Source organism: Leucoraja erinacea, chromosome 1 (genome assembly GCF_028641065.1).
Source record: "Leucoraja erinacea ecotype New England chromosome 1, Leri_hhj_1, whole genome shotgun sequence".
In the NCBI taxonomy this organism is placed as follows: Eukaryota; Metazoa; Chordata; class Chondrichthyes; order Rajiformes; family Rajidae; genus Leucoraja; species Leucoraja erinaceus.
Genome location: NC_073377.1, coordinates 159134381 through 159158515, shown reverse-complemented (window position 1 = coordinate 159158515; position 24135 = coordinate 159134381). Strand labels below are relative to the sequence as shown.

The window sequence follows — 24135 nt, the reverse complement described above, 5'->3', positions numbered from 1 at the left end:
CTGAACCCCTGGGTTTGTGTCAGCCAAAAACTATCCCAGTAATCATGGAGGTTATTTTTACTACACAGGCCCTTGGCGATTTCAAGGGCCACATACATTTTCATTTCTTCCTCAGAAGTATCATGCCTCTTTCTAACTTGATCTAATTCTGAGTGTCGGTCAACACTGCAGGCCCACGATTCTGTGCTACATGCCTTGGAGGGATAGGGGATGCATTGTCACTGTCCACATCACCTCCTTGGTCCAACTTTTTGTCACTTTCAGAGGTGTCGTCATCAGAAATTTAACTTGCAATATCATCGTTATTACCCAGTTAATCGTCGGAATCATTTGAAAGTTCCTCGCCTTCAGAGTCACTGTCTGCAAAGATCTCGCATAGAATGGACTCACCCGTTTGGCTCCTACGATAATCTGCCATGGTGGTTTTGGAAACAAAAAGTTCACATGCAAAATTATCACGATTTTTGAATGAAAACACCCATTTCTCGAGTGTTGTCTCGAGAGCACCTGTCTGAAACTGAATGCCAGCGACGTCTATTGGCAACTCCTAATACTACCGTTATTGTAAAATGCGTCTCAACTTGGTAGGAACGAAGTCACCAATTGGCGTACTCCCTCAGAAAGAAGTAAGTGACCTCAGTCGCAATTGAGCATCAAAAGGGTTAATATTAATCTTTATATTTCATGTAATTGCACCAATAATATTGTCCCCATAATTTGATCAACCTAATGTATTTTTATGCATTTCATTTTGCCATAGTCTGCCTACGCTTTTAGCATAAACGTATACTAGCCATTGGTTGATGAGCTAAAATCTGGACCAAAAGTTGTATGTGTCTAGACAGAACATGCTGGGAACAAAATTATATAAGCATTGGCAATGCTTTTATCTTTGTATACTCTGGGCTCCAGTGGAAAATTGCTCCACTCATTGTTTTGCTACATGGTTAGATCCTGTCATATTTTCAGTGATGAATTTCACAAGGTCAGTTTTTTAATATAACTATTTTCCATGTTACTGTTAGATTCTGTATCAGTGAACTCCTCCTAAGTTGCCTCCATTAACCGAGGCCAAATAATTTCTGTCAATGCCATTATCTCAAAGTAACTGTACAAATGTGAGGCAATGTTATTTGTCATCGAATAGATAGATTTTGATTGTAGCTCTTTTAAATAAATCCATTGCAACATTATAAAATAATGCTTAAATATAAGGTTCTCTGTTTAGAAGCAATAGTACTGTTGCCTAGGTTACTGTTTAATGTTTTTCATTGAAAGTATCAAATAATCATTTAAGCCTCAGTCCAGCATAATTTGGCATATTATTCACCATTTGATGGTTTTGTTTAAATATCACCTGCTTGTCAGCATTTGAAATGATAATTGTTAGATCCTCAGTGTTCAACTTCAAACATTTCTGTTGGAAAACCTTTGAGGTTATTATTAGGCATGTACATTCCAAGCTGGCCTTTTTAAAGTTATATACAAATCATATGTAGCATTTAAGTGAATACATGTGTGCAATGATATGTATTTCTGTGCAAAGCACTCTTCTACATCCTGATTGGATTGGATTCATTCTTTGACCTTTATTTCAAATATATATATATATATATATGTGTGTGTGTGTGTATGTATCATATATATATCAGTGTGTGTGTATCATGTATATATCTTTTTAAAACTGACTTTCTGAATTTTTCTGAAACTGAGCAGATGTCATTGAACATGTAGGTAATGGATAAGAGATTGTTCGGAAAAGAGAATGGTTAATGGTTCATTTTTCTGTTAAACATGGTATGTTAAATGTGAATTGGTTCTTTTAATCTCCACAAACAGATTCAAAGGCTGCCGGTGACACCAATTATATTTGGGTGATTCACCAATGGAAAGAACGAAAATCACAGTTAACATGCTTTGTTAGATTGGCACGTGCTCTCATCTGTCATTTCTGGGAGTTGAGGATGGGGGGGAAAGAGGGAATCGTGAGCAGTTGAAATTATTTACCAAAGGTCATAAGGAATAGGAACAGAATTAGGCCAGTCTGCCCATCTGGTCTGCTCTACCATTCAATCATGGCTGATCTATCTGTCCCTCCTACCCTAATTCTCCTTCCTTCTCTCCATAACCCCTGACACCTGTATTAATCAAGAATCTATCTATCTGTTATTTTCCTGGATGGTAAATAGTGTACAAGTAGTATGGAAAGAAGTAGGTGAGGAAGTTATCTTCCCACTCATAAAAATATACAACATTATCCACTCAATAATGGAGACGTTCTCAATCTGTCTTCTTTACAACATGTGTCACAGATACCGACCACAGTAGAATTGTTCTGACATCAGTAGAGTTTTTACGATACGATATGATAGAACTTTATTTGACCCAGGAGGGAAATTGGACTGCCAACAGTCATAAAGCACAAGATACATGAAATTAAAGTGACGAGTGGAAAGGATTGGGGATACGCAAAGATTAAGCTGGGGGAGGTTGGACAGTTTATCACAAGGAAAATTAATCTCCTGTGTCATTCCGTACTGTATTTTGGTGGAACCAGTCTGTTGCTGAAGGTACTCCTCAGGTTGACCAGCATGTCATGGAGGGGATATGCTGTACTGTCCAAGATTCTCCGCAGTTTGAGGAGCATCCTCCTCCCCAAGACCACCTCCCATGAATCCAACTCCGCCCCCAGGACAGAGCCTGATGAATTTTCCTGATGAATTTGTTAATCCTGTTGGCGTCCCTGCGAAGAAGATGGCACTGGCCACCACCAACTGATAGAACATCTGCAGCATCTTGCTGCAGACATTGAAGGAGTGGGGCCTTCTCAAAACGTACCGCCGGCTCTGTCCCTTCTTGTACAGGGCCTCAGCGTTCCTGGACCAGTTCAGTTTACTGTCCATGTAAACTCCAAGATATTTGCAAATTGCACATCCACACCATTGATGGAGACAGGGGACCTTCAATTACCTTTTGTAATTGTACGATTACTTATTTTATATTTGTCAATTTTTAAATAAATTTGCCTTTCATAATCATTGCAGAGAATTGGACCTAAAATGCTGTAGATCTTTTCAGTCTCTCAAAGTCAAGAAATAATCTGCTTGAAATGTTATTATCTCATCCTTAACTGCTTTCTACTTCAATTATTTGATTATTTTCCAACCAAAATTGATATTCTCCCATGTTGAATGCATGATAGGGTAATAGAAGATCTATTATTCTAATAATTCATAAATGATGTGAATGTTCCTGAGAAATACTGTGGAATCATTAAAACCATTCATTACTTGTAAGTGACACCCTGAAGAGTATTGGAATAAAATGTCACTAATGGGTCATGAACCCACACACATCTACTTAAAATGGAGTTAATGGTGATTTCTTTCATTTCTTTTTAGGTAAACTCACTCAGGTGATTTTTGGACACTGGGATGTCGTAACCTGTTTAGCCAGATCTGAGTCGTACATTGGAGGTGACTGTTATGTCCTGTCGGGCTCACGAGATGCAACGCTACTTCTCTGGTACTGGAATGGGAAGAACCACAGTGTTGGAGAATATCCCAACAGTAAGTAAAGGAGCAAAACAATACACATTTTTGTATATTGTTTGATATTTCTGTTGTTTTGCTTTCACTGGGCATTTCATCTATTCAAACTTTGGTTTCAGTAATGCTAAATCAAAGGTTTATCCCAGAATATTGAGCCTGCAGCTAGCTGTTCACACTTACCACATGGCAGGCAGAATTTTTTTTTGTATGTATATGTATGGTATAATGTCCAAACCAAAGCTAATCTGTTCCTCGTTCCTTGCTCTGGGAGTTGCTGTTACAAGGCATTATGGGGAGATGCAATGGGCAGGTGTAGTGGGCAGAGCATGTCTTGTCCACAAAACAGTTGAAACAATTGTTGACATTTGGTTATATCACATCCCTTGGTTAACCAGCTGTCGAATTCAACAAAAAATTAATGATGTTTGCTGAACGGTCTGAAATTCTGTTATTTAAAAGCATGCACAAAGACGTGAATATTTAACATTGAAAAAATAATAATAATAATTCTAAAAAACAGTGCAAAAACAGGAAAGAAATAGTGGAAATTACCCTATATTTTATTACTTTCCACTCGTATGTCTGGAGTCTCTATCCAGCACTTGATCTAACCTGGCAGATTCACTGCGTTAATAGTGGGGACTTGCCACACCTTTACTTCACTGCTGGATTATGTGTCTAATGTGGGCACAGAGTTGGGATAAAGCTGGTCGGGAAGAACCAGCTAGTTTGGGACTTGCACATTCCCCATGTCTGTAGACAGGATCGCTGAACTAGCTTTCGCTTGCACACAGAAATCAATTCTCTCTCAATCTCTCACCTAACAGCTGCCAATGCCCTAACTCTAAAATTCTTCTTCAAGCCTCCACTTTGCTTACTGTATTCTGTGTTAAGAAGCTCCTTAAAACCTTCTGGGTACATCTGACCAAGCTTTCGATTGTCTGCCCAAATACCTTGTGAAGTAACTTAGAAAATGAATTACCAGGCTCAGATGGTGTCATGAAATCATGCACTGATCAGCCTGGCAGTCTCTTCATTGGAGACTTGTATAGGAAAAAGACATAGGAACCATGCAGTTAAATTATGTGGGACAACCATGCAATCCATGGTGAACAAGCATCTCCCACTCCCTAGGCCACTCATTTGCAATTAAATTCATAATTATTTTTATTAAAGCACCATTCTGATATTGTTCTTCTTCCCACCCTGCTTCCTGTAAAGACTCTATCCCAATTCCTCTGTCTACATTACATCTGCACCCAAGATGAGGTGTTCCGTACCTGTACATCTGAGATGTCCTCATTCTTTAGGGGTTCCCTCTTCCATCAGAGATGAGGCCCTCACTAGGGTTTCCTCGATATCCCACAGCTCTGCTCTTGCTCCCCCTTCCCCCAGTCGCAACATGGACAGAGTCCCCCTAGCCCTCACCTTACACTCCATCAGCAGTCGCATATGGGTGTCAGAGTTTATGGGGAGAAGGCAGGAGAATGGGGATAGGAGGGAGAGATGCAGCACATAATCCTCCGACATTTTCGCCACCTCCAACGGGATCCCACCACTATCCACATCTTCCCATCTCTACGCCTTTCCACGTTCCGCAGAGACCGTAACTCCCTGGTTAACTTGTCCCTTCCCAGCCAAACCACCCCGTTTCACTGCACACCTCCGCTCAGTCCGGCTAAACCTACCTGATCTCCCGGTTGCTGAACACTAACTCCCCCTCCCATTCCTATACTGACCTTTCTGTCCCGGGCCTCCTCCATTGTCAGAGTGAGGCCCAACGCAAATTGTAGGAACAACACCTCATATTTTGCTTGGGCAGCTTACACCCCAGCAGTAAGTATATTGACTTCTCTAACTTCAAGTAACCCTTGCTTTCCCTCTGTCTCCATCCCTCCCCCATTCCCAGTTCTCCGGCCAGTCTGATTGTCCTCAATTACATGTTACCTCTGTTTGCTTTGTTGTTACCTTCTCCTAGCTAACAACGATCTATTCTACGTCTTCCTTGAGCTCCATCCCCTTTGTCTCATTTACACAACTTGCACTTCCTTATCTCTGTATCTCCCTCTCCCATGACTCAGTCTGAAGAAGGGTCTCGACCCAAAACATCACCCATTCCTTCTATCCAGAGATGCTGTCTGTCCCGCTGAGTTACTCCAGCATTTTGGGTCTATATATTCCGATATTGTTCTTTGTTTAAAAACTGAAACCTTGAGGGCATTTAGGAAGAAGAACTGTTGGAGCAAAGTAATTTCATGCTACATGGACGGAGAGATTGATGAGACATTGCCACCACTGGAAATATGGTATCATTGCATGGTGATAGGTTCTCATCGGCAATTTTTATTGTAAAGTAGTATGACAACATTTTGGCCCAGGTTTTTCTGAGCATGGTGCATCACTAGTACTCATGCGAAGCTGCACATTTGAACTTGCTGATAGGGAGCATTTACATCCATTTCAATGAAGCCATGAGTAGTGATGGTTGAGAATAAGCCCCCATACTCAAAAAGATATTTCCGTCGTTTTTCCATGTGTCGAAAGAGTCAAATTATTCTGAATGTTCCTGAGCCTGTAGAGTCTAACAGCAGGATATTGCGATAGATTTTCTGGCAAGAATCTGCAAAAAGTTCAAATATTTTGCAGTGCAACTCCTAAACTTGTTAGTATTTATGTGGGTAAAAACCAGCAGTTCTGCCTGCTTTCCAATCTTCTAAATATATATCTATTTTTTTGTTAAAATATTTTGAATTTAGCCAGAAAGCAATTTTGTTTCTGAAATTCGCCCTGCCATTTCTTGGCTATAAACATTATGTCATCCATGTTTCCCCCTCCTTTCAATCTTTAATAGTCTTTCTACTTTGCTCCCATGATACTCACTCATTTTGACCAGCATTGCAGTTACCTTTGCACAGTAACTCATCCTAATTTTTTCTCAACTCCTGCTTCTTTGAAACATTGTAAGCAATCTTTGCCTTTTGAGGTGAATACAGTTCAAGTGATTCTGTAGATTGAGATTCAGATCCTTCTGTACAGGAATACAGTGCTGTCGTGACAGGCTGCCAGCAATTGTCAGTTTATCAAAGGCTTTGGGAAAGGAATAGACCTTCTGAGGTTCACACACTTACTATTTTCTGTGTTTAAAGCATTAGTTTTCGAAACAGCTGCTGAATATTACATTGATTTCAGTAAAAGTGTACAGCTGGTTTGAATTTGTCTGCAAAGGTATGGGGATGAAGTTTTGCCTTGATGTTTTCTGCATTAGAAGTAAAAACATGTATTTAATTGACTTGAAATAAAGTTCTAATGATGATGACCAGTGTACACAGAACCGAAATGGAAGGTTCCATACATCAGAGATCTGGATTATGCCTTTTGTAATTCAGCACCTGTTGTAAGTCTTAATGCTCAATCCATGGGCCTGTGGGATGAATTAAAATACTGTGGTTCCCAGATTGTTATCTTTGGAAAGAGTTTTAATAATTAAATAGTTCATGAAGGGCCCCTAGTGTTAAAGACCCAAACTGCGGGATCAAGGTACCAGTCAGACCGTTCTGACAGAAGCATTCATACCACTGGGCCAAGGAGAGACCAATTTTTCTCACTTCCCCACAGTCATTAAGGAAGTATATTAAATACCTCATTAGTTTTGTTGGTAAGATATCTTGAAATTGTTTGTAGAATGCAGGTTGTGAATTATGAATCCACAACTGATTTCCCCCCATTTTGCCATCATTATTTAATCCTAGATCATATTGGTTTGTTTGATGTCAAATTGCAAGTTTCACTTATCTGAAACAATAGTTTGTTGTTAACTTTGTAGGTGTAGTTATTCCTGTCTATTAATAGAATAAACTACCCGAGCCATTTGCTTTTATAAGAAAGTAGAATACTCCCTGCATTTTACTGCCCTTATTGGAAGTCTTTATTAACTATTCTTGCCTGGGGCATGAGAAGAAGCTGTTGTTTATCCTACTTTCACGTACAGGGTTAGAAATGCAATAATGCAGGACCATTTTCCACAATGTTACCAGAAATAATTTACCTGATTTGTACACATCGTGGAAAAATTGATCTATAGGTATTACCGTTTCTTTTTCAAATCCTAAAATAAATTGAATTTGATTTCTGCAGGCAGAATTAAATTGTATTTCTTTGTTTCACATTGAAGTGGGTGAAAATACAATTAGGTTTAGATGCTGGCATTTAAAACTGTCAAATTATATAGAATTTCCATTCAGTTTTGTGCTCTATATGCTCCTTTCAGTTTAAAACCATTGTATTAAATATTAAAAGCTACTCTGTAAACTATAATCATTATATCATTTGCACATTGTATTGTTCTCATTGCTGTTTTAAGTTTGACCTATAACAGTTAATCATATCAGAATATCTGATATTCCTTCGCTCCATAGATGCTGCTGCATCCGCTGAGTTTCTCCAGCTTTTTTGTGTACCTTCGATTTTCCAGCATCTGCAGTTCCTTCTTAAACAATCATATCAGAATAGCCTTTCCAACATCAGTTTTGAAATTGGTCAGATTACATGATAAATTTTGCATTTCAAATAGCAGAAGAAAATTGGAGATATACTACTATATACCACATTCACTAATAATATGTATATGTCATTCTTCATGTAAACAGCTATTGTTGAGATATCTGGTGAAGTCCCTCTTCTCTCACAGCGGTCTCACCAACCCGGGTCCTCCATTCTTCTTCCCCATCCCCCTCACTGTGGTTCGCTACGCTCTCATTGACCGCAGGTCAACCCGCGAGTCATGCATTTTGGTAGTAGGAATAAAGGAGTAGAGTTTGCTTAAATGGACATGAATGTATGTCGGTTAGCATAAAGGTGATGGATAAGCAGCATGCTGCGATTTAAGGTATGAAGAGCAATATCATGGATGAGCCCATGTTTATGAAGTGTAGAAGATAAACCAGAGAGCACTGGAACAGACCAGTCTAGATGTGAAGGTGAAAGTTATATGTTCATGGTCTTGATTATATTTGCACATTGACAAGTTTTGTGTTTGAAATCAACTAGTCTTTTAGTTCATCCTGATTCTCCATTCCTGGTGAATTTCACACAATTTATTTACAATAAACGATATTTCTACCAATAAAACTTCCGTGGAGAAATCAATTGTTATCATGGCAACCTTGATACAACAATAAATGTGGATAACAGCCTTTACTTTTCAAATAACGTAGCTGATTACTCCTCCCAGCTACTTTGTTGTAGAAGATAGGTGGAGGGGCGGATAGTGTAGAGAAAGTAGGGAGTCTGCAGAAGGGTTTAAAGGCATATTGAATAACCTTAATGTTTTTGATAATAGCTATGAAGTTGTATTTTTATTTTAAAAGGAGAGCATCTGTTTTCTAGTGTTTCATTCACTAAGACTTTTTCTAGCTTGGTGTCATTGTCATTTTCCACAAACACAACCAATGTCTTGTTTTCTGTGGAATGCTATACCTATAGAAATCTGAGACTGCACTTTCCTACCCTCTTGGGTTATGGCTTCATTCACGTCAGAGTGTAGATCCTGAGCAGAGTTCTTATACTTCCCTGACGTGAAATGAAGAAAAAGCCACCTGATTGGTAATTTGTTTAGCTTTAATTTATTGCCTGAGTGCTGGCATTTGTCCACTTACAACCAGCACCCAATTGCTCCCTTTGCACAGCAAGGAAACGGAAAGGGTTAGAGTTCAACACTAGTACGGAAAATATTTCACAGTCAACTAGACAGTGATGAGAACGTCGTAGATAGCTAGAGTAACGTGCACTGAGGGAAATAATGCCAGAGATGCTGGCCACAGATGGCTTCTGGACTGTTTTAAGAGAAGTATAATATTGTGCTTGCACAGGCCAGTTAACAGCATTTGCCTGTTTAAATGGAATTAAATCAAACACAGTGGTTCTGGAATTACTGACCAATTTGCTATATAATGGTTGGTTTGCTACACCATTGGATTCCTATTGTCGTTCAGTAGAAAAACAATAACATGCTGGGATTCACCATATTTTTTTTCAGGGATCACCAAACCTTTAAAAATCCCTTGCAGTTCTAACTTTTACCAAACCTGGAGGCAGGGCATTAGCAACTGTTAGAAACATCGAAAATAGGTGCAGGAGTAGGCCATTCGGCCCTTCGAGCCTGCACCGCTATTCAATATAATCATGGCTGATCATCCAACTCAGTATCCCGTATCTGCCTTCTCTCCATACCCCCTGATCCCTTTAGCCACAAGGGCCACATCTAACTCCCTCTTAAATATAGCAGGCTTTCAGGGTGAAGGTTCCTTGTTGTACTGTAGGAGCCTCTGAGGTTCTGAAGACCATGGTTGCAGGAGCTGGGAACAGCTGTCTATACTTGGGTAAGCATATTAGTGGGATGAATACAGACATCATTGTGGATGAAGATGCACATCAACAAGCTCTGGTCGATTGTACAAAATGAAGCCATTTCAGATTGAGCAGAATTCCAAAAGTACTGTGCTGGCACATATAGAATCTTATCATACAATGCACAAGGCCATTTGGTCCATTCTATAAACATTAACCCTCCTTTCTAGCATCAGCTCATAAACCTGCAGGTCACAGCCCTTCAAATACAAAGCTTTCTACTATTTAATTAAGGTGAGGGTTTCTACCTTTTCCACCCTTTGAGATTCCAAACCTTTACCAACCTGTATTCAAGAAAAATATCCTAATGCCACTGGATAGACACAAAGTGCGAGAGTAACTTAGCGGGTCAAGCAACATCTCTGGAGAAAATCGATGGGTGACGTTTCGGGTTCCGCTATCCAGGCTCCACTATATATATTTCAATTGTCTCTCCCACAGTAAATGATTGTATCTCCATCTTTACCATACTCTTATATTTACGTAGTAGACAAGAGCAAAGGACTGAGTCCCTTGGAAGCCCACTGACAGCAGCCTTCCAATCACAAAAATGCCCATCAGCCATCATTGCTCTTCATAACTGAGCCAATTTTAGATCCAGTTTGCCACTCTTCTCTGTATCCTATTGGCTTTCACTATATCCCTAAACCTGCCATATGGGACATTATGGTACACTGACCTCATTGACTAGCCTTGATTCCGCCTCAAAAAAATGCTAGTCATCTGCCTAACAAATCCATGCTGTTAGTTTGTGCTTTTCCAGGTAGTTTTTTTTTTAATATACTACTGCTTTCAACGAATTAAAGTAGTAAGCTGTCACTGAAGTTTAACCAGGCTGCAATGATATGGTTACTGAAACATCATACTTCTATATATCCATCCGTGCCCCCAACTGAAGTGTTTTATTCACTTTGCTCCTTGGACAATAAATGCTGGACTTGCTAAAGAATTCCCGATCTAAATAAATAAATAAACAAATACAAATTTGTCCATTAAATACAACTCATAGCCTTTGTCAATTTTCTAATCTTTGTTTTTCTCATTTTTCAAACTCTCCAATTAGTTTAAAACAAAAAATGAAGAAAGCTAGAAATACTCTACATGCCAAGGCATGTCTATGAGAAGTGAAAAGGAATCAATGCTTCAGGACAGAGACACTTCATGAGAACTGAAAATAGAAGCTTGGAAAGGTGCAGAGAGGGTGAGGGAGGGGAATGTTTCTGATGGGATGAAACTGGGATAAACTATAAATACAAGTATCTGGTCAAAGATTGTTAGAAGTTAGAGAAAGCGAACCTCAACAAAAGTGCATAGATGAATAAAAGTGGGTGTTGCAAAATGCAGAGCCAGTGAACATGCCTTGCAGAACAGGCTGGGCATGAATCCCACTCCCAGAAAGGAAACAAAAATAAGTTGAGCTAATATCTCAAATGGATGACTGATATAGACCAAGCTGAAGACTGAAGCTGTAGAATTCAATAATGAGTCTAGAATACTAATGAATAATGAGTTTCATAAAGGTTTAATAGCTTACATTTCCAGCTCTGCTTTTCTCTCTTCTGAACCTTGGGTCAGATGCTCATCCTCTTGTTAAAATTATTTAAATTTGTAAAAACCATATGCAAAGCTACCCGTGCAGATATCGATCACAACCCTAGCAAATGCAACCTGCCTGACGTGTACAAATCCAACTGTGTAGAACCAGTCCCAATGCCTTAGGAATCCCTCGGCCCCAGCATCTCCCTCGCCACGCATTCAATTGCACTATCTATCCATGTCTATACTCAATAGCCCATGGCACAAATGATTCTTCATAAACCCACTCTTTCTCCTTGATGTCCGAATTGATTTATTTCAACAGCTAAAGGTTTCATCAGCTAATGTAGGTTCAATCAATGACAGTTGTACAGTGCAATTATTTCTTAAAAAATACACCGATTCTTTATTTCTGCAGTGCAAGTGGCTGTTGAATTGGTAGTCTTGTTATTAGTAAGCGCAAGTTCTTGTCCTGGGGGCAATATTTTACAGGCAGTCATTTTTGTGCAGATTCTTGTAAACTTTAGAAAGTTGCAAGCGGAGATTTTCCAGGGATGGCTGCTTACCTTAAGTGAAATAGATAGAGGAGGACGCAAAATAAGAGACAAGTGTGCTCATGAAGTTAAGAAATAATTGGCATAATCATCAAGAAATCTGAGGACATTAAAGCCTGCTAACTGATAAATATGCTGTATATACTTTGGGTGTACTTCATATGTGTATTAGAAACAGTAAAAATGGCTACCTGTAAAGCTTTCACTGGAATATGTTTTCACTACTGGCCATTAATTGACATCTGCAGACAAAATCCTAGAACAACAGAACAGAGTCTGCTGCCTACTTATGTTGCAAAGCACAAGCTATAAACTGCACAAAATGAGTGAAAACATTTCCTGTTTTTAAAGTTAATATAAGGGTGTAATAAAACCAATGCTGATGGTAGTTTACAGGCTGTAAGGCAAACTATTGTCCCCTTGGGTTAACAGAAGCAATCTTGACTGCCCAGTAATCCTCTCAGCCTTCAGCTATGGGCATATAAATCCACCCTTGCTTACTTCTGTAACTGCAGTCAAGATGTTTCATATTTACACTAAAATATATTGTACTTTCAAAAAAATGCTTATCCTTAGTTCAAACAACCAGTAAACTAACGCACCAAAGAGAGTGGCAGTGTTTCTCATTAAACAACATTACATTGTACAGATTTTTTTTTAAAGGCTAAAACTATATTCCACTCCAAGAGCTTGTTTAACAGAGGAGATTTTTAACTTTTATTCTTTTAAATAAACACGATCTCCACACAATTTTCATAATAAATACAATGCTCATGGTTGGATTGAATTGAGAAATTACTTGAAGGAATTGTGCAATATTTTGAGGCATAAATAGTCTAAAATATCAACATTCCAGGTTGTTTCTCTGAGTTCCAGTTGCAATTATTACTACATAGCAATTATTAAAAAGTCAAATTGCAACTTTTAATTTTCCATCTGCAGGCTGTTCCTGAAAGTAGGGAAAATATGAACACCAAAAATTAGTGAAAAAACTCATAGCTAGCGAGCAAAAAACATTTCTGACCAATGAAAATAATACCCTAGTGTCCTTGCTATCAGGCCATCTATTTGTGTTGTTGTGATGCGGTGCAAAGTCACTTTATTCCAATGTCACCTTGCCAGTGGAGGTACCTGTCCAGCCTCCTATGCTGTTTCCACTGGATAATAAATAATATAAATGTAGTTTATCCTTCTTTTGTGAAGAGGAAAAGATTAGTTAAAACAAATGTAGGTCCCTTGCAGTCAGAAACAGGCGAATTGATCATGGGGAACAAGGACATGGCAGACCAATTGAATAACTACTTTGGTTCTGGCTTCACTAAGGAAGACATAAATAATCTGCCGGAAATAGCAAGGGACCGGGGGTTAAATGAGATGGAGGAACTGAGTGAAATCCAGGTTAGCCGGGAAGTGGTATTAGGTAAATTGAATGGATTAAAGGCCGATAAATCCCCAGGGCCAGATAAGTTGCATCCCAGAGTTCTTAAGGAAGTAGCCGCAGAAATAGTGGATGCATTAGTGATAATTTTTCAAAACTCTTTAGATTCTGGAGTAGTTCCTGAGTAGCTAATGTAACCCCATTTTTTAAAAAGGGAGGGAGAGAGAAAACGGGGAATTACAGACCAGCTAGTCTAACATTGGTGGTGGGGAAAATTCTGGAGTCAGTTATTAAAGATGGGATAGCAGCACATTTGGAAAGTGGTGAATTCATTGGACAAAGTCAGCATGGATTTCTGAAAGGTAAATCATGCCTGACGAATCTTATAGAATTTTTCGAGGATGTAACTAGTAGAGTGGATAAGGGAGAACCAGTGGATGTGTTATATCTGGACTTTCAGAAGGCTTTCGACAAGGTCCCACATAAGAGATTATTAGAAACTTAAAGCACATGGTATTGGGGGTTCAGTATTGATGTGGATAGAGAACTGGCTGGCAGACAGGAAGCAAAGAGTAGGAGTAAACGGGTCCTTTTCAGAATGGCAGGTAGTGACTAGTGGGGTACCGCAAGGCTCAGTGCTGGGACCCCAGCTATTTACAATATATATTAATGATCTGGATGAGGGAATTGAATGCAACATCTCCAAGTTTGCGGATGACACGAAGCTGGGGGGCAGTGTTAGCTGTGAGGAGGATGCTAGGAGGCTGCAAGGTGCCTTGGATAGTTTGGGTGAGTGGGCAAATGCATGGCAGATGCAGTATAATGTGGATAAATGTGAGGTTATCCACTTTGGTGGCAAAAACAGGAAAGTAGACTATTATCTGAATGGTGGCCGATTAGGAAAAGGAGAGATGCAACGAGACCTGGGTGTCATGGTACACCAGTCATTGAAAGTAGGAATGCAGGTGCAGCAGGCAGTGAAGAAAGCAAATGGTATGTTAGCATTCATAGCAAAAGGATTTGAGTATAAGAGCAGGGAGGTTCTACTGCAGTTGTACAGGGTCTTGGTGAGACCACACCTGGAGTATTGCGTACAGTTTTGGTCTCCTAATCTGAGGAAAGACATTCTTGCCATAGAAGGGAGTACAGAGAAGGTTCACCAGACTGATTCCTGGGATGGCAGGACTTTCATATAAAGAAAGACTGGATAGACTCGGCTTGTACACGCTGGAATTCAGAAGACTGAGGGGGGATCTTATAGAAACTTACAAAATTCGTAAGGGGTTGGACAGGCTAGATGCAGGAAGATTATTCCCGATGTTGGGGAAGTCCAGAACTAGGGGTCACAGTTTAAGGGTAAGAGGGAAGTCTTTTAGGACCGAGATGAGAAAATCATTTTTTACACAGAGAGTGGTGAATCTGTGGAATTCTCTGCCACATAAGGTAGTTGAGGCCAGTTCATTGGCTATATTTAAGAGGAAGTTAGATGTGGCCCTTGTGGCTAAAGGGATCAGGGGGTATGGAGAGAAGGCAGGGATGGGATACCGAGTTGGATGATCAGCCATGATCATATCGAATGGCGGTGTAGGCTCGAAGGGCCGAATGGCCTACTCCTGCACCTATTTTCTATGTTTCTATGTTTTGAGGACACTAGTAACAAGTAAAATGGACAACGGAGAACCAGTGGATGTAGTGTGCCTGGACTTTCAGAAAACCTTTGATAAGATCCCACACAGGACATTAGTGGGCAAAATTAGTGCACATGATATTGGGGGTAGGGTATTGACATGGATGGAAAATTGGTTGGCAGACAGGAAACAAAGAGTAGTGATTAACGGGTACCTTTCAGAATGGCAGGCAGTAACTACTGGGGTACCGCAAGGCTCAGTGCTGGGACCACAGCTTTTTACAATATACATTAATGTTTTAGTTGAGGGAATTAAAAGTAACATGAGCAAATTTGCAGATGACACAAAGCTGAGTGGCAGTGTGAACTGTGAGGAGGATGCTATGAGGATGCAGTGTGATTTCGACAGGTTGGGTGAGAGGGCAGAAGCATAGCAGATGCAGTATAATGTGGATAAATGTGACGTTATCCACTTTGGTAGCAAGAACGGGAAGGAAGATTATTATCTGATTGGTGTCAGGTTAGGAAAAGGGTAAGTGCAATGAGACCTGGGTGTCCTAGTATACCAGTCACTGAAAGTAAGCATGCAGGTACAACAGGCAGTGAAGAAAGCTAATAGTATGTTGGCCTTGATAACGAGAGGAGTTGAGTTTAGGAGCAAGGAGGTCCTTCTGCAATTGTACAAGGCCCTGGTGAGACCACACCTGGAGTAATGTGTGCAGTTTTGGTCTCCTAATTTGAGGAAGGACATTCTCGCTATTGAGGGACTGCAGCGTAGGTTCACAAGGTTAATTTCCAGGATGGCGGGACCGTCATGAAAGAATGCAGCCAATGGAATTTAGAAGGATGAGAGGATATCTTATAGAAAAATATAAAATTATTAAGGGTTTGGACACGCTAGATGCAGAAAACATGTTCCCTATTTTGGGGGAGTCCAGAACCAGGGGCCACAGTTTCAGAATAAGGGGTAGGCCATTTAGAACTGAGATGAGGAAAAACGTTTTCACACACAGAGTTGTGAATTTGTGGAATTCTCCGCCTCAGAAGGCTGTGGAGTGCCGATTCACTGGATGCATTCAAAAGACAGTTAGATAGAGCTCGTAGGGCTAGCGGAATCAAGGGATATGGGGAGAAGGCTGGAACGAGGTACTGATTGTGGATGATCAGCCATGATGGCATTGAATGGCGGTGCTGGCTCGAAGGGCCAAATGGCCTCCTCCTGCACCTATTGTCTATCTATCTATTGATGTAACTATGTATGCAGTGCCCTCAATAAAGACCCATCGTTTATTTATTTGCCTCTGTACTCCACAATTTGAGATTTGTAATAGAAAAAAATTACATGTAGTTACAGTGCTAGTGTCAGATTTTAATAAGGGCCATCTTTATCCATTTTGGTTTCACCATGTAGAAATTACAGCAGTGCTTATACATAGCCCCCCCCCCCCCCCCATTTCAGGCCACCATAATGTTTGGGACACAGCAATGTCATGCAAATAAAAGTTGTCATGTTTCGTATTTTGCTGCAAATCCTTTGCATGCAATGACTGCTTGAAGTCTGTGATTCATGGACATCACCAGTCGCTGGGTGTCTTCTCTTGTGATGCTCTACCAGGCCTGTATTGCAGCCATCTTTAGCTTATGCTTGTTTTGGGGGCTAGTCTCCTTCAGGTTTCTCTTCAGCATATAAAAGGCATGCTCAATTGGGTTCAGATCGGGTGATTGACAGACACTCAATAATTGACCATTTTTTAATCTTTGAAAAACTCCTTTGTTGCTTTAACAGTATGTTTGCGATCATTGTCTTGCTGTAAAATGAACCTCTGGCCAATGAGTTTTGAGGCATTTGTTTGAACTTGAGCAGATACGATGTGTCTTTACACTTCAGAATTCATTATATTACTATTATCAGCAGTTGTATCATCAATGAAGATAAGTGACCCAAGTACCTTCAGCAGCCATACATGCCCAGGCCATGACACCTCCAATACTGTGTTTCACAGATCAGAATCACACTTTATTCGGCAAGTATATTTTGCAATATATGAGGAATTTCATTGGCCAGATCAGTCATACAATTAAAAGCAACAAATCACTCAAAAACACATTTTAACATGAACATCCACCACAGTGACTCCTACACATTCCTCATTGTGATGGAAGGTGAAATAAAGTTCAAGTCCTTCCTTATGTTATTCCTCGGTCGTGGGCCTTGAGCCCTCCGTTGACGGGACGGTCTTGACTCCTGTAGCGGCGTTTGGGCCCTCCGCATCGAGGCGATCTGCTCCCACATTGGGGGAATGTCAGCTCCCCCTCGCCCGGCGATCGAACCTCGCATCGGGGATGGTGGAGCCTTCCGCGCCGTTGGAGCTCCCGACTAGCCTCTCCCGAGACTGCGAGACCTAGATGGTAAGTCCACAGTGGTCGCGGTGGGAGCGATCCCAGGCAAGGGATCCGCTCCGATGTTAAGTCCGCTGTGGTGGCGCGCGGCTGCGACCCGACTTCGGAGCTTTGGAGGCTTTGGCTGCAGGCCCTGTGGATGGTAACATCGGGAGCTCGCGGGTCCCTGGTGGGAGCTCCTGCAACAGCAAACTTCGCCCGCCCGCATCGAGGGGTTTAAATCGACCCGCAGCGGGGCCTTACAACGCCCGGCGCGGCTTAAACGGCCGCGGGACTTACCATCGCCTGCCAGGGGCTCTAACATCAAGATCCTCGATCAGCTCGATGCAACTGCTTGACTGCGGGAGAAGAATAAAGAACAGAGAACAGGGAAGAGATAAGACTTTTGCCTTTCATCACAGTGAGGAGGTGTTTGGAAATTCACTGTGATGGATGTTTTGTGTGGAATTGTGTGTTTTTTGTGTTTTTTTTCATTGTTATGACTGCAGTAACGTAATTTTGTTTCAACCTATGTTTAATTGACAAATAAATGACATTCTGATTCTGAAAAAGAAAAAAAAAACGAACAGACTGCAGGCAGGGCTGCCATCTCCCCAGCGCCCCCTGGTGGTCTAAGCTTTGGATCTTGTGCCGTTCCTTCTCTACTCCATACTTTGCTCTTGCCAAGATTCTGTTATAAGTTAATCTTCGTCACATCTGTCCACAAGACCTTTTTCCAGAACTGTGGTTGTTCTTTTAAGTACATCTTGGCAAACTGTAACCTGGCCATCCTATTTTTGCGACTAACCAGTGGTTTGCATCTTGCAGTGTAGCCTCTGTATTTCTGTTCATGAAGTCTTCTGCAGACTGTGGTCATTGACAAATCCACACCAAATCCACCGACTCCTGAAGAGTGTTTCTGATCTGTCGGACACGTGTTTGGGGATTTTTCTTTATTATAGAGAGAATTCATCTGTCATCATCTGTGGAGGTCTTCCTTGGCCTGCCAGTCCCTTTGCAATTAGTAAGCTCACCAGTGCTCTCTTTCTTCAAAATGAAATTCCAAACAGTTAATTTTGATAAGCCCAAGGTTTGGCTGATGTCTGTAATAGTTGTATTCATGTTTCTCAGTCTCATAATGGCTTCTTTAACTTTCATTGGCTCAACTTTGTTCCTCATGGTGATAAACAGCAATAAAAGTTTCCAAAGGTGATGGAAAGACTGGAGGAAGACTAGGTGCTGAGAGCTCTCTTATACCTGCATTAAGGAGGCAATTAAACAAACCTGAGCAATTACAAACACCTGTGAAGCCATGTGTCCAAAACAATATGGTGCCCTGAAAAGGGGGACTATGTATAAACACAGCTGTAATCGTTCTAAGGTTTTCTAAGGAATGCTGCCAGGACTTGAGGGACTGAGCCATATGGAGGGTCTGGGCAGGCTAGGGCTTCATAACTTGGAACGCAGGAGGCTGAGGGTGATCTTATAGAAATGTATGGGTTCATGCGGGGAATAGATGGGGTGAATACACACAGTCTTTTACCCTGATGACCTATTATACCATCATGACCAATTATAGTTCCAGCCTGGTGTTCCCGTTCAGCAAGAAGTGGAAATGGAAGTACAACACTTCCTTGTGTGTGGCGTTATTGCTAACAAGACTAACTAAACAAACTATCATAAACTATCAAACTTTGCCATCGTTCTTGGAGATTGAGTAAAATTTCCTGTTTTGAATCAATCCAGAATAAAGAATTTGTCACCTCTCCCATTTGTGGTTATCCAGCTGAATGCCAATCAATGATGAATGCGTGTTGATAGCATGCAAGAAAGAGTGCCACCTGATGGTGCTGTTTGTTATGTCACACGGTGGAAATTGGCCAAGTTGTGATTGAATTATGTAATGAAACGCTATGTTTGAAATCAATCTGCATACATTTATACTTTCTTGAGTTTTCTAATTAATTGTGCATCTACAATCTGGAACAGGTTTGTTTGCCAAGACCTTTAAAATGTACACAGCTGGGCAAGCTTTCTTTTAAGTGAACGCACAAGTCAAAATGTTGTGTGTAGCTTTTCATTTGAATTTGTCTTAAAATAATATCCATTTTATCCGTTTTTTTCCTATATTGCCACAGACACTGGTTCATGCTCCTCAAGATGATCTCTGCACTATTGTTGTACCAGCATCATGTTTCCACGGTGTCAACAGAATAGAACATTATTCAGGAAGTACCTTGGGGAAAGAAACATAACATTTATGGAAGGAGCATTTTATGGTTTATAATTCAAGGGAATAAAACTAGAATATAGATTAAGGCGTTTAAAAACAAAATAGACTTCAAGAAGTTGCTTCTCTGCAGTTACTACTTTACATCCCTCTACCAAGTTTGCTAGCAGGAATAATAAAATGGATTGTATTCAGATGTTAACTGTGTACGGCCTTAATATGTACCATGTGCACACTAGTTAAGCAAAAGAACAATTCATCAATTTTATTTATCTTTTTGGTTAATGGGACAATTGACTACACATTTCACCCTTAGGCTGCAACACATAAATTTAAAATGCTGTGATTAACGCTAAGAAACTAGGATTCATTGCTGTGACCTGCAGATTCATTTGTGTCTCGTACTGTGTTAAATTGGACATAAAGTGAGTGTGATGCCACATCTAAATCATGACTGTGTTTCTATGGGTAATTTTTATAACAATTTTGTCATCTATGAACATTTTAAAATTGCACTTAAATTTGAGAAGAAACGTAATTAGCTTTTGATATAATGTTTTGTTTCAAATAGACTAAACTTTACACATTTCCCTATTAATTTAAGAAACAATCTATTTCTCCTATAGTTTTCTTGAATTGTATTGGATTACTTAGCATGCTTTTTGTCAGCTGGGAAACCAAGAGTTATTTTAATTTTTATGCCATCAAAAAGATGGTTGAGTATGATGAAGTATGACTTCATTTGTTCCTTCAGCATGTAAGTGCATATTCTCACATTCTCAGCACACTCGTGCACTTTTCCAGGAGATTATTTATATCATCTTCGAGCGCTGGTACCAAGCAAGTAAAAATGACAACCTGTGGTGGACTTCTGATTGCTTCCAACTGATCGAGAATCAAGTATTTAATTTCTGTCATTTGTAGATTTCCTAAGTTTGAAAGAGGTTATCAATAAAAGCTTCTGTTTTGTGCAATGCATCATTACACAAATGAACTTTGCCCCATTTAAAATTTTGGCCAATGTAAGCATATTGAGATTTGTCATTAGCAAGAGAGGAAGTGAGCCTTTGCAGCTTTTCTGTCATTTCTTTTGAATGGTTTCTGTTACATTGTAGGATAGCTGACACACTGCAGGGTGTTTCCTGTGGAGTGGAGAACTATATATTCAAGACTTTTGTGCAGTGTTATTTTAGTTTTTAATGGGAGCAGAGATTTGAAGATAAAAAAATCCATGCCTTCGCTTGTCGACTTGGATATTGTGCCAGATAAAATGTTTTGGACTCACATTATTATCCTCACCAAAGTTTTAAGCCATGAATTTTGCTACGATTCCTTGGTGGTTGTCAGCTAGCATACTATCAACTCATTAAAAATAAGAGCAACAGCTGGATATATCAAAGCAAGGAAAGGTTTCTCTCATATGCCTTTACATTAAAATTGAAAAACTTGGGAACAGAGCCAACATTTTCATTCTGGACGTCTCAAATGACCTGTGCGGCTGCAGTTCTGAGTTCTCTCATGGATGTTGAATGAAAAAAAAACTCAATTCATACCCTAAATTCATTCCTCTTGATGTTGCAAAGTTCTGGTAATACTCAGATAAGATTCATTGTTTGAAAATATTAACCAGACAAATTTAAAAAATGCACTTAATTCTAAAATCTTGATGTTGTGAATATCGCCGTTAAGAAATGTCAGTTAAATTCCACTTGACTATAAACAAAAATTTGGGCATCTTAATTTTGCCTTTGGTTCTGACAGCTGAGGAAATACTAATGAGGAAGCTACTTGTTGATATTCTTGTGGAGGATGATAACCCAGCCAATGTTGGTAGGTTGGATGCTCTGCCCGCCTGCAGCCAAGTTTACTAGCTGAATACCATTTAAACCAGGGGATGTTCTTGAGGTGAATGCTGCATCTTTTCAAAGGCTGAGCTGTTAAAGATAATTCTCCTTTCAGAGTCTGATGTAATGGTCAAAAAATATCATTGGAAGGAAAATGCATCATTTGGGCAACGGGTGGCTAAAGGCTTATGCAGAAACAAGGAACTGCAGATGCTGGCTTATGCCAAAGATAGACACAAAGTGCTGGAGTAACTGAGCGGGTCAGGCAGCATCTCTGGAGAAAAAGGATGGGTGATGTTTCGGGTCAGGAACCTTCCTCGGACTGAAAGGTCTGAAAGATCACCCATACATTTTCTCCAGAGATGTTGCCTGACCCGCTGACTTACTCCAGCACTTTGTGTCTAGGTAAGGGCTGATGTTTCATCAGTCAGGTAATTGAGTATAGAAGTGGGAAAATTATGTTACAGTTGTTCAAGACACTAGTGAGACTGTACATGGAGTATTGTGTTCAGCTTTGATCACCCTAATATGGGAAAGATGTCCTTAAACTGGTAAGAATGCATAGATGATCTATGAGGATATTGCCAGGTCTTGAGGGCCTTGGATGTGGGGGGAAATTGAGCAGGGTAGGGCGATCTTAAAATCACGAGGGGCATAGACAGGGTGAACGAGTATTTTACCCAACATAGGTAATCATTAACCATAGGACATAGATTTAAGGTGGGAGGGGTAAGATTTAATAAGAACCTGAAGGGCAACTTTTTTCACACGATGGGTGGTGGGTATATGGAATGAACTGTTGGAGGAAGAAGTTGACCCAATTACAGTAACAATATTTAATAATCATTAAACCGGTACATGGATGGGAGAGGATAAGAGTCAAATGCAGGCAAATGGGACGTGTAAATAGACATCATCGTCAATATGGACAAGTTGGGTAGAAAAGCTTCTTTCTGTGCTGCACAATTGTGATTCTACGACTTTGGTAATATTGTTAGCTAAGTGCCACAGGTACTTTTAAGGTAGACAAAAATGCTGGAGAAACTCAGCGGGTGAGGCAGCATCTATGGAGCAAAGGAATAGGTGACATTTCGGGTCTCGACCCGAAACGTCACCTATTCCTTCGCTCCATAGATGCTGCCTCACCCGCTGAGTTTCTCCAGCATTTTTGTCTACCTTCGATTTTTCCAGCATCTGCAGTTCTTTCTTAAATAGGTACTTTAAAAGTAATTTTACCCATCATTCCAGTGCTTAATTTGTTACAAATGCTGTTCACAATAGATTAATTGATAAGTATAAGATCTTGATTCTGAAAGTAATAATGTCATAGAACAAAGTACTGTACTTGGATTTATGTTGCACCCTTCGCAACCTCCACATAATGTAAGCACTTTACCGCCAACTATGTAGCAATTATTGTAATATCAGAAACATGGCAACCAGTGTACATTGGTTAATGTGCCAAAAATTCCAATGAAATGATGCTGATCAGATAACCTCTTCCACTAAATGGTTTGAGAGTTACATTTTGGACGCAGCACAGGGAGAACTTCAGAGATGGTATACAGGACTTAGATCATTTAGCATTCCCCAATGTGGTATTTCTGCCAATGGAAAAACGCGCAGCACTGCACTTAAATTAGTTGCTCAAGTTTTCGAGTTGGACTTGCCTCTTATGTAGATGATTCTGGCTTGGAGTGTACTTGGAGTGTAAAACCTAACTTTTGGTCAGTATATTTTGTTCGGTAAATAGAGCAGCTTCATCTCATTTCAAGTATAACAGTTACATGACTAATGTAAAAATATTTAAAATGTATTGGTTACTACAAGACAATAAAGTTTGAAAGGCGAGAGGAATGTTTTGCGTGGCTAACTCCTTCAGAGAGCTGGTCAGCAAGGGACCGATGGGTTGTACAACCTCCTTCTGTGTTGTATGTTTGATTCGCTCATTCAAGTTGTTTGTGGGTCATTTCCTGATTATAACACCAATGGTAGCCTATTTACTTTTTCTATTGTTATTAAAAAAAAAAGGTCTTAACCTCTATCATTCTGTAACAAACATGATTGTTCCAAGTAGTACCAAGGTCGTTGTCTCAAAGCTAGAGAAGTGCGGGTAAAAGTTTGCACATTTGAGCCACTGCTATTGAACATTAAAATTTATTGTCAGTGGGAAAACTACTAAAATATGCTGCACTCGCGTATAGATCAGCATCTGGATGTGTAAGAATTGAAATGACAAATTGATCCTGTTTTTACACAGGGCTAACTATTTCTGACACTGTTAAATATACACTGTGTAGCATGTTTTTTTCCTTGTAACAAGATAAACTATATTCCATCAGCGTTGAGAAAGTACATGCAATTCATACAAAGTTCAAGGTTGTACTAATAAACTTGAGTCTGATCTCTTCCTTCAACGCTCTTTCTTGGTGTGCTTCTTGAAACAGTGTGCCAGTGATTTCAATTAAATTATTTATAATATACTTTCCTTTTCATTGAATTAGAAAAGTATAAAATAGCTTTATATTTGCTTGTGGCCTCTAACCATTAATTATATGTTTTTTTCCCTCTGACCTTTATATAATCAAATTGCTATAAAACCTAAACAAACATAGATGATGGGAAACTTAA

At 39.9% G+C, this 24135-nt stretch overlaps 1 protein-coding gene across 2 annotated transcripts in view; it reads left to right on the top strand.

The window, feature by feature from the left end:
• lrba (LPS responsive beige-like anchor protein) overlaps positions 1–24135 on the top strand; it is a 661684-nt gene that overhangs the window by 618118 nt on the left and 19431 nt on the right. For both annotated transcript variants that reach the window (XM_055646656.1, XM_055646666.1), the window contains one exon: positions 3402–3569. In XM_055646656.1, the coding sequence (XP_055502631.1) occupies positions 3402–3569 (168 nt within the window). The remainder of the gene's footprint in view (positions 1–3401; positions 3570–24135) is intronic.